Here is a 12,070-nt window from a genome sequence, read left to right as displayed (position 1 = left end):
TATTTTCAAATAAATGTCTTTTTCCCCTAAGAGTTTTAGTTTTATTGATTAGAAAGAGAGAGGGAGAGAGAGAAGGAGAGAGAGAGAGAGAGAGAGAGAGAGAGAGAGAGAGAGAGAGAGAGAGAGAGAGAGAGAAATTGGAGTCTTTTTCAAAAGATATAGGACTATTCACTTCTGTTCAGGGAAAAAAATATTTTTTCTTTTTAGTCTTTGAAATTTTCCATATGTATATAGAATGAACCTTGATTCCGTACTCCATCCCTAACCCCCTCCCCTCAAGGACCCTCAGCACATCTCCCTCACAACTTCACCTACTTCTCTTGGAGTTATTTTTATTTATTTAGCCCACTCAGTCCAGTTAGAGCTGTTGGCATGTTCCTGAGCATGGGTGGGTCACTCAGTAGGGCACTGGGGACCCAGCAGTGTGAACACTGCTGAGGCACAGCTGCCCTCATACCCATCTTCAGCCAACTGCCAATAGCCCAGGCTAAAGCCTTCTCTTCCCTTCAGGCAGTCATTTTCTTGTTCCCTGGAGTCACATTGCTAAGATAAAATGTAACTTGATCTGTGGACAAATTATACTGCTGTTATTTAGTTCTGTCACATTACTTGTATTTAATTCAATTGTATCCTTTTCTGAAAGACACTTAATTTTCAAGTGCAAGCCTTTTCCTTGTGTTTCAGAATAGTCAGATACAAAGTTAGGGGTTGAGGTTGTATCTTAGTAGTAGACTATCCTCAGAACCCAAAACCAACCAACCAGACAGAAGCTAGGAAGCAAAGAACTGACTTGTGTAAAATGTTTGGAGGATGTGGAATGCTCTGTGTATAGTTTACCCGAAGAGTTTGAGAGGCATCTTTGCTGTGACACTGACCTAGTTTCACATCAGCGTGTACTGTAGATGAACTCTTTGGCAAACTCCAGTCACAAATCATACCTCACTTCCTTCCCTGTGGGTTTCTGTGTCATTCGGTCAGCTATCTGGGCTTGGTTTTCTTGTTGTTGTTGTTGTCGTCATTGGGTTTTTTGTTTTGTTTTGTTTTGATTTAATATCTGCTGTTGATATTACTCAGGAAAAAGGAAATGAAATTCAGCACAATAAATATTAAGATAATTGGTTACTAATGAGAAAAAATATTTTTTTCTATTTTATGAACATAAAACAACTTAGCTATTTCTCCAATCTGAAAGAAAAGAGTTTTTCAGCTATGAGTGACATCATGGAAAAGTCAGATAATTTTCGTCATTAAAGTAGAGTTGAATTGGTAATAATTGGATCAGTGAGATGGTTTAACTTGTAAAGGTGCTTGCCACACATGCCTCGGGACCTGTGTTCAGTCCTCAGGCCCTAGAAAAGGTGGAAGAAAAACCAGATCTACAAAACTGTCCTCTGATCTCTACATGCTCTCCATAGCATGTGTGCTCCTCAATACAAATGCCAAGTACATGCATACATGATAATAAGTAAATAAATAAATAAGAATTAGTGATTGTTTGCTTTGTGCTTTCATTGTTATATTGCATATGTATGTGGCATTTGTGTGGTATATGTATTGATACATGTGTGCACATGGGCATGTGAGTATGTGTACACAGGGATGTGGAGGCCACAAGTTGACACCAGCTATCTTGTTTAATCTGTCTCCATCTTAGTTTTGGGACAAGGTTTCTTACTGAACCTCAGTCTCCTGGGTTAGGCTACCCTGGCTAAGCCATAAGCTCTAGAGCAGTGGTTCTCAACCTTCCTAACACTGTGACCCTTTAATACAGTTCCTCATGTTATGACCCTAACCAGAAAATTATTTTCATTGCTACTTTGTAACTATAATTTTACTATTGCCATTAATCATAATGTAAATGTCTAAGATGAGGGACACCTGATGTGACCCCTGAGAAAGGGTCATTCAACACCCAAAGTGTCTCCATTCACATGTTGAAACCCACTGCCCTAGAGTCTCCTGCCTCTGCGCCTCTTCCCCACCGCCGACCCCAGCACTGTGATAGCTACTGTGGGGGTTTCATTTGGATGCTGGTGATATAAATATGGACGCTTCTGCTTCTGCAGGAGGTACTAGAACAACTGAGTATCTCCCCCATCTGGCTTTGTATTTCAAAACCACATTTTACATTTATCTCATTTTTCTCATTCCATATAGCCACAAACAGACTTACAAAACAAGCTCACATTCACCAGTTCATGGTGGGCAAATAGTGTGGAGATCGTGTTGTGGATTTCCTGCCTTCTGTGTACAGCAGCCTGTCTGCTGATAGCCTTATTTAGACAGACTCAACAAGAACACTCAGTTGATTTCATGTAGTTTTCGTTAGGCTTCATGTTTTTCTTTTTTCAATCAAAAATAATTAGACTAATAGACTTTGCTGAATTTAAACATAAATCATAGCTTAAAATTATATTTCATATTAAGTCATATTTCACAGCTTTGCCTGACACATTTCACAATTATAGATGAACTTGATTCTTTGGAACCAAACTCATAAGTTTTTAGACATAGATAAGAAATATTTCTTTATGTTTAGAATGAATATGCTCATCCACTAATTAGAATTTTGAAAACTTAGTTTAGAACAGAATTATGGAAAAGCTGCCGCTTAGAAAAGATATTTCAGCTAAGCCTTCTTTGACCTCTGTTCAGATTGAAATGCTACTTTTAGTAATTCAACAGGCTATCACAGTTATAGTAAATTTGAATGAAAAAAGTTAAGGTCATCCAACTGTTAATGATATTAACAGATAGGGAGGACAAAGAAAGAAACATAGATGTACTCTGACATAATTCATAAACTGAGAATAAAGCCTTCAGCTGACAGCATTTACTAAATTCCTCCTTACCAGCCCATTTCCATAGCTGTAACTTACTCCTTTGTGAAAGCTATATTGCTTCATCTTGTATAAAGCAATTAGTGTCTCTAAATCCATTTTAATTTTATATATTGATAAGTTCATCATAAATGTGACTTTACTTTGGCAAAGCTTCATCTATACTGAGGAATAGTGAGTCAGATATCGGTCAGTGGACCATGGTAACACACACAAAATGCTTATAGAAAAGCTGAACATGGGGGGAAAAAAACCAAAAAACCTAATTTGAGAGGCCAGTACTGCCAGAAAATTTAAAGATGTGTTTACCTACGGACCTTCCTTGAATAATTCTAATCGAAGGAGACGTTAGGTAAGCTTTGTGACTTCTCTGGGGAAGTGGTATAAACAGCACAAACATCTCAGGAAACTTTCGGCTAAATGGTGTGTGGCGAATTACTTACCATGAAGGGAGACATTGACTGAGGTCACAGAGATGAATCCCAGATGTGACACATTCTGCTTCGTTTGACACAGGAAGCTGACATCCAATTAAAGCCTGGCTTTACTGGCTTTACTCTTTTGAATTCCATAGAAATACTCAAATCATACTAGAATTTTTAGTAAAATCTTTTAGGACTGCCATTAAATCAGACTTCTCTTATATCTTTATTTTCTCGGTAATGTGCACAGGCCCTGTCTGCAGCCATGACTGTTTGTTAGACTAGGAGGAGGTGAGAATATTTCATACACTCAGGCAGAGACAAGGGGATATTTCTCATTCAGTCTATGGCCACAGACAGGGAGAGTCTGGGTCAAGGGGCAATCAGAAACACCACAAACATTTCCTGGGTGGCGGTTAGTGGACGCTGAAGGAGAAATTAGAAAGTGTCTTCCAGCCAGTTGTCACCGTCTTGGTATTCACATCACTGTGCACACCTAGCTGGAGTCAGCTGCTTTAACTTTCTCTCCCTCTCTTCTTTCCTCCCACCTCCACTACTGTCTCACTCCTTGCAAGGTACCAAGTGTTGATTGATGTTAAGACAAGCTTGCTGTTCCATGCTTCTGATTAAATGCACATGCCTCACCATGACTTCAAAGCCCTATGGTCATCAACCAAACCATCTTTCTGGGAGCTCTGACTACACTGAAACTCTTCCAGTGCTCAAGTGGAGCCACGCCCCTGCTGTTCTCCAGGCTTTTCCATAGCATCTCACCCTCTGCATTATACAGTTCTTTACTCCATGGCACAAGGAATACGGTCATGTGTTGTCATTGCATAAAGACAGTGGTGGTATTGGTTAATGGATTGATTAAATCTCTAGTAATATTTTCAAGTATTTTCAAAGATACCTGTTTCAATTGTATTAGTAATTCCATTGAGCTGGCATGTGTGTGTGTGTGTGCATATTTATTCACATGTGTATGTATATGTAATTAAGAGTATAGGGGGAAGCCATGTGTTCATTTTATCTGGAAGGATGGAAGGGAACATTCTATCTCAAATTCAAAGCTTTACTAACCAATAAATTACTGACTATTGTCTTCCCACAGCTTTTCTGTAAGAGTCTGTGCATCTATAGCCGGCCAGAGCATTTCAAATACAATAGGTGAGAATATTTTCATTTTTATGCTATCCCATGACATATTTCTCTGCACAGACAATAGAAAACTAAAGAGCCCTTTATGAAAACTCGAGTTGTTATTGTATGTTTAAAAACTACCTAATTAATACTGCTTTAATCATGGGCATCAGCTATCACAAAACATAATTGTTGGGAAAGTGGTATGCTGTATTTTTTGCATACGTTACAAAACATAGGCTGTGAAGATAGCTTGGTTGTGCATTCCTGCTGAGCAAGCATGAGAACCTGAATTGAGGTCTTCAGTGCTGTATGACAGCTAAATGTGGCTGATGCTTCTATGATCCCAGTACTGGAGAGGTAGAGGCAGGCACTTTACAGATATTCCTGACTGGCTACCCTAGCCAAACTGGTAAGCTCCAGGCTCAATGAGAGACCCTGTCTCAAAAAATAAGTGTGTGTGTGTGTGTGTGTGGGGGGGGGGAGATGATCATGTAAAACACTTGGTGTCAACCTCTGGCTTCCACATGCAAACATATTCATAAACAACACACACACACACACACACACACACACACACACATACATCTGCACAAATAAACACATAAAAAAGTGCTCAAACATATGCCACATGTGCATGCAAAGCCGCAAAAATAATTAGATACTGGGCTTGATTTTTTTTTTTAATACATCAGCTTATGTGTGGTTCAACTATGACAAGAAAAGATTTTCCTCAATCATCATCCTGAAGTGAGTCCCTTCCCCTGACAGCACTGCCTTTGCCCAGTTTTTTCCCCAGCATGGTTTTGTGTACTCTCGTCTGTCTGTCTGTCTGTCCTTTAGCCCTGCTGGCTGAGGTGCAGTTAGATTTCCTGAAGCAAAAAGGAGCCATCAAACGGACGCTCTTTCTCCACAACCACCAGTCCCATTTCACCTTCCCCTTTGTGATGAAGCAGCAGAAATCCCTCCACTGCCAGGATTTTATAGTTTACCTTCGGGTAAGTATTCTGGAAATCCCCTCTGGGACTTATCAAGTTCAAATCCCAATTCTAACCATTTCTATCTGGTTAACCATCATGCTTGCCGTGGACATGCACATCTCTCTATTCTCACTTTTCCGGGAGGAGACTCTGGCATAAGGTAGGATACTGTCTTGCTGACCCTGGCTTCAAAAAGCCCAGTGATTTCTTCCTCTTAATCTTTACAGCTTCTTGTTTGTCTTGAACAAAATGTTGATAATAGCATCTTACTCAGGTGGTCTTAATTTTTAACTGCCTTCCCTCCCTCATATATAAAAGTTCAACATAGTTTATTTGATTTTTTTTTTTATCCTATGTGAGTATGTCCTGTTAGATTTTATCAGGATACATTTAGAGCTGGCTTGGGAAATATTTAGACAACCAAGCTTTCATTAAAAAATAACATGTAATTGTGCTTATAATTTGGTTATTATATTTGGATATGGTTTTATAAATCCTCATGAAATTTAAAATTCAAATTATCTGGAACCCAATTATCCACTGTGCTGCTGCCAGCTGTTAGAGAGTGATCAATAGTCCCATGTATTCTCTTCCCATCAGGCTTAGTTCACAGGGAGAATGCTAGTGAGGATTAAAGGATTGCAGCTATACTTTAGAACGAGAACCCAGGCACATGGTCCCCCTCCCCCAACTTAGTAGGACCTTGGTTAGCACAACTGAAAGGCAGGATGCTGGCTGCATGTTTAGTGCTTGGTACTAAATGTTTAGTGCTTGGTGCTAAATGCTTTGTGCTTGGTGCTAAGTGCTTAGTGCTTGGTGCTAAGTGCTTAGTGGTAAGTGCTCAGTGCTTAACACTTGGTGCTTAGTGCTTGCTTCTCTCTCCTCACTCTAGAAGGATTCCTGTTTCTTTATCTGAGGCACCTTCAAATATGCTAAAGGTATCTTGTTCACAGAAAGGCTTAAAGGAATAGCAAAGAGAGAAAGAAAAGTAAGATGTTTTCTTTCTCTGATCCCAAGAGAACCTTCTGGCAGCTTCATCAAAACAAAACAAACAAACAAAAAAAAAACCATGTCATGATGTTCTCTGGCATGCATGGTATATGAGTGTAATGTTTTCCTCAGTGACTTGACCAATTCCATGTCAGGTGTTATAGGTCCAGGGTACCTGAACATCTCCTCTAGACTAGTGGTTCTCAACCTTCCTAATGTTGTGACCCTTTGATACACTTTCTCACGTAACCGTAGACCTTAAAATTACTTTCCTTTCTACTTCATAACAGTAATTTTGCTATGGGTATGAATCATAATGTAAATGTCTGATATACAGGATATCTGATATGCAACACTTATGAAATGGTCATTGACCCCCACCAAAGGTGTTGTGACCCACAGGTTGAGACCCACTGCTCTAGAGTATCTCAGAGCAGCCACGGCTCTGGGTGATTTCAACACTGGGTTTATGTATGCCTGCTACAGCAGACCACATGCATTAGCACCCAATTCATCATGTTGTGGTGAACACTGTCCTTCACTAACACTGACAGGAGTCCAGGGTTGCCTGTTTGTCATCGACTCACATCTTGCAGTCATTTCAGGAGCCTGAGTTGGTGATTACTTTTTTCCTAGGATGAAACTGAATTCCGAGATAAATTGTCTCCAATCAACATCAGCCTGAACTACAGTTTGGATGATTCTACCTTTAAAGACGGCCTGGAAGTGAAGCCAATTTTGAACCACTACAGGGACAATGTAGTTACTGGGCAGGTGAGTCTTTGAGGCAAGAGTCTGAAGGCTTTTCCTTGCCATTCTCTGGAGAGAGTTGTCCCTATAATCTGGAGATGAAAGTCAGACCCTTCTATTTCCACCTGCACACAGAGGTATATAGCAATAGGGGCATGATCCTAACATGTTTCCTTATGAGACTTTTAGAAGATTTTCTCCCCTAATTAAGATTTAATTTATTCAAATGCAGTAGTACTGGAAGCAATGTAACCAGTAAACCTCTCAATAGAGTTGATTAGCATCATCACCAGACATCTCAGAACAATCTGGAAAGAACGTCAGATCCATCAACCTGTCACTTTCCGTCACAGCATGTGGAGTTGTGTAGACTTCTGTGAAGTGGCAGGAAAGCTTAGGTTCAGCTGATGGAATCCTTTATGATCGGCATGAGGAAGGATGTGAGTTGAGCTTTCTCAGATTCTTTCTGATGCTTCCCTCACTTAACACAGGCTCACATCCTGGTGGACTGTGGAGAAGACAATCTATGCGTTCCTGACTTGAAGCTGTCAGCTAGACCGTAAGTTTAAATAAGTAAATGTGTGCACCACACCTGGTGGTCTCTGGGTGTTTACTTAAAACTTCTTTGGAGAAAGTATATGCTTCCAAGAAATGGAGGCGGGAAAGTGACTCAGGGAATTCCTTAGCATGACCACACTTGGGATTTGCCTCTGATCTGGTCAGTTCTCTATCACTGGTGTCAAGTGACACAGCCTGAGATCTTGCCTGGGCCAGTTCATCTTTCAGCAAGCATCAGAGTGTTCTTGTTGAAAGTAAACTCATATGTGGTGTGGCTCGGGTTTTATTTACTTACCTTAGTCAAGTGAGAAAGGGTTCAGTCCACACCTTAACCAAACTTGTTTTTGTAGCACCCCATGATTCAAAGGCCTCCTTAAAACTGTCAAAACAAAATTAATTTTCATTTACTGGGGGTGGGGGAAACTTAAAAGACACACTGGGGGTGGGGGTCAAGCAGAAGGTGTCAGAAAGTCAAATGGGAATCAAAGGGCTCACAGTGGGGTGGGGGGACCACTGACTCTGGAGCTGGTGACTGCACTGCTTGCTGTGTGTGGAAAGAAATAGTAGTTGGAGCTGAGACATCATCGCTGGGTGGAAAAGCAGGGCTGTTCCCCCCACACCCCGAGGAATGCTTGAATTACCAGCATTTGGAATCTGCTTGTTAATCTCTCAAGGGGACTTGCCCCAAAGTTCATAATTTAATAAGTGTCAAAAGCAATAGCTTTGAGGTGGGGTCAAAAGTGGAAGAGGCATTTCTGAACACTGGTTTCATTTGGAGTTCAAAGTTTCCTTAAAATACTTCAAATCCCCCCCCCCACCCCCAGCCACTTGAGATCCTGTTTCGCCTGCCTGGTTTGCCCTCTTGGCATCCTTGTTGCTGGGCATCCTCCCTCCATCACTGTCTAAAGGAGCTCGCTGTCTCTCCCTGCAGCTCAATCTCCTGCTAATGTGTGCTCTCAGTGATAGGAAGGAGCTGGGACACTTCATTCTGGTTCCAAAGTCAAATGTTAAGTTTGCAGGAATTTGGTAGCCAGTCACTTTGTGTGTTGATGGCTTCAAATTGGTCAGGGTGGGAGGTGGGGGCACAATACTGGAATCCACAAATAATATGTATCAATTTTATTTTTGAGAACAAAATGTTAAATAGTAGCTTGCACACCATGGAGGGTTATCAACTCCCCCATTCAGAGGATGTTCTCTTAAACCTCCCTACAGGCTTTGCAGGACCATCTCCCTTTTTTCTCAGCCCTAGCCTTACATTTACCAGTCTCTCTCTCTCTCTCTCTCCTTCCCCCCCCCCCCATCTCTCTGCTAAGTCATTGTATTTCTTGGTCGGTTTGTTTGTTTGTTTTGAGACAGACTCCTGTTATTAGCTCAGTAATCCAGGATGGTCCCAAACTTCCAATTCTCCCATCCCAGTCTCCCGAGTGATTAGATTTACAGGCACACAATATTTAAATATCTTAAATAGAATATTCATGAATCCAGTGCTGTAGGGTTTGCATATTCATCCTTTTTAAACTGTATTTTTTAGAGATAAACATGAGATAATTATTGGCGATGAAAATCACCTAATGCTCATAATAAATGCAAGAAATGAGGGAGAAGGGGCCTATGAAGCCGAACTCTTTGTTATCATCCCCGAAGAAGCAGATTATGTTGGGATTGAGCGCAACAACAAGGTAAGGCTGGAACCCATGCAAATATAAAGTTCAGTGAGCAAGACTGAGTCTTTCCTCCCCAAAGAGGTCAGGATGGGGCCTTCCTCTGTCAGCTCATAACAGCAACGAGGCAGGGAGAAGGTGACTGTGAAATAGTAAAGTCTCTCTCAGCCACAGTACAAAGATGGCCAAAGACCAGGAGCTGAAGCGAGGCAGAGAAAAGGCCAGCCAAAGAGGCAGATGGCTCATTTCTCAGGCTAACCTTCTCTCCTCATTGCCTTTGCAAACCCTGCTTTGAGTTCCTCTAAGTTCCAAGCAGATCGAAGGAGGTCTGGTTTTTATTATAGGTGATGGAAGAAGAGCCAACCAGTCCTGCTGAGCACTGATAACAGCCTGGACAGGAACTGCAAAGAAAACAAATTCATTTCTTTCTTTTTAGTCCGCATTTTTGGGACTGAGACCAGAGAAGGGCCTGTTTTTTCCTGGTGCACCAGTCTTCAATGTTGCTGTTTATTGACAAGGTACCAGGGCTATTTATGCTGAGCATAAATCTTGTGGATCATTATCAGAACATGATTCTTCCCACTCCGTGTGTCCTGGGAACCTGTCGTAGTCTTAATCGTTTTGTCTGAAAAAAAAGAAAAAAAAAAAACATTCTAACTAGTCCAGTAATCCTAGCAGCCAGGAGGCTTGGGCTAATGGATCCATGACTTGAAGACCTGCCCATGCTACAAATCAAACTCAGTAAAAAGACTGAAACAAATAAGCAATCAAGCAAAAGCATCATTGTAAATGCTTGGTAGACTGACGGTCCCTCCATTTCAGAGTATTTGAGATGTTCAATTAAGGGCAGAAACTAAGGTTCACATTCTTTCACAGGCATAAAAATAGCATAGGCACTCAATAAACTCTTGCCGATAAATGCTTGCCGATGGATTTATTCAGCTGAAATTTATTATGTGTCTACCACTTTCTCAAGACCACATGTTATAAGGGACTTTCACAGTCTAATGACTGAACTATGTCATGGAAAGTGATCTGTCTGGTGTGATGCTGTCACCCTTGCGCCTTTAAAAACGTGTAAACAGAGCCTGATGTGGAGATGTATCCCTACAGTCCTAGCGCTTGAGAGGGAGAGACAGAATAATCACAAGTTCAAGGCCAGGCTGTACATAGAGGACCCTGCAGATAGGTAGGTAGGTAGGTAGATAGATAGATAGATAGATAGATAGATAGATAGATAGATAGAGTATTGGATAAGGAAGAGAGAGAAGAAAGTTAGGGGACAAAAATTCTCTATTTCCATTTCTAGTCTCATGGATTCTTGTATTTGTTGAATTATTTTCTTAATTAAAAATAAAAGATAATTAAACCAAACAGCAATCTAGTGTCTTTGACACTTAAAATCATTATGCATTTCTCTTGAAGAAAGTGATTTAAAAATATCTACACTCATCAGGTTGTATCCCAAGCCTTTTCCTGCCAATTATACCTTAATAAATTGTTTTAAAATGATCCGGCAGAAGCATTTAAACCCATTCTCATTGGCAGCAACAATTAGAGGGAAACTTTCCCTGCTGTTCTTCATTGCTCTGGCATTTCCCCTCCTCCACTGCAAGCCTTAGCATCCGTTTGTATTTTAATATTTCCAAGGAATGATCTCAAATCCTCACTTTCACACTTCATGGTACTTCACACTTGTTCCTTGGTTGATGTTATTTCAGTATATAAAAACTAGAGGGTAGTGAAACACATCCCACATATCTGTGGTAGGCTTTTCAACTGGAAGTGCCACCTCGTAATTAAACTTCTGCACGCAAGAGGAACAAAAAAGTAGAAAGGCTAAAGAGATGGCTCAGATGCTACGAGCACTAACTGCTCTTATAAGAGACCCTGTCAGATCCTATTAGCCCTGTGACTCCATCTCCTAGTGATCTGACAACCTCTTCTGGCCTGTATGTCTATAAACATGTGAGAGCATAGGCTCACGTCCAAACACACACACACACACACACACACACACACACACACACACAAGCACGTACAACTAAAAATAGGTCTATTAAGAGAGAGAGAAGAAAAATGTCACCTACAAATGTTTATGTGCAAATGATACATAAACAAATACAAACATATAGCTTAAATGTATTATTTTCAAAAAAATATGTCTGGGCTCCCCTATATTTTCATTTTCATCCAGGTTGTTGTTCACTAGGTTGCAAGAGAAAATACCAGAGAAGCTTACCACTCTATTGTAACACACATTGTAACAGGTATTAGCCGTAACCTCGAATTAGTGCTAAGGTACCCCCAATTTTTTAAACCCTTTGTCAATGTCCCTTGGATAGAGACTTTACTGGATCTTTACATCTTCCAAGGGTAAACTATATTGTGTTTTAAGTAGTTTGAATTTTTCTGAACTCAGCACAAGGACTTTGAGTGTATGAAAGGTTTGCCACGTGAGGACGTACAGTAAGTGTATGAAAGGTTTGCCACGTGAGGACGTACAGTAAGTATTATCTGATAGTGAGTTTTTGTGTTCTCTCTTGGGAAACTTTGATCTTCTAGAAAAATGAAATTAAAATGTCTATGCTATTGCAGTTATATATACAATCAAATCTACCATTTGAACCAGTATATGATATGTGGGGTGTGTGTGTGTGTGTGTGTGTGTGGTGCATGCATGTGTGCATGTGTGTGCACATGCACTCACCCATATACAGATGCAT

At 40.6% G+C, this 12,070-nt stretch overlaps 1 protein-coding gene across 1 annotated transcript in view; it reads left to right on the top strand.

The window, feature by feature from the left end:
- Positions 1–12,070, top strand: part of Itga8 (integrin subunit alpha 8) — a 190,939-nt gene that overhangs the window by 101,801 nt on the left and 77,068 nt on the right. Inside the window, exons 16-20 of the mRNA XM_021155534.2 lie at positions 4,374–4,429; positions 5,246–5,400; positions 7,009–7,146; positions 7,614–7,681; positions 9,215–9,362. Coding sequence (XP_021011193.1) covers positions 4,374–4,429; positions 5,246–5,400; positions 7,009–7,146; positions 7,614–7,681; positions 9,215–9,362 — 565 coding nt within the window. The remainder of the gene's footprint in view (positions 1–4,373; positions 4,430–5,245; positions 5,401–7,008; positions 7,147–7,613; positions 7,682–9,214; positions 9,363–12,070) is intronic.

This window comes from Mus caroli, chromosome 2 (genome assembly GCF_900094665.2).
Source record: "Mus caroli chromosome 2, CAROLI_EIJ_v1.1, whole genome shotgun sequence".
Taxonomy (NCBI): domain Eukaryota; kingdom Metazoa; phylum Chordata; class Mammalia; order Rodentia; family Muridae; genus Mus; species Mus caroli.
The sequence above is the reverse complement of the archived record's forward strand: the minus strand, read 5'-3'. Positions and strand labels throughout refer to the sequence as shown.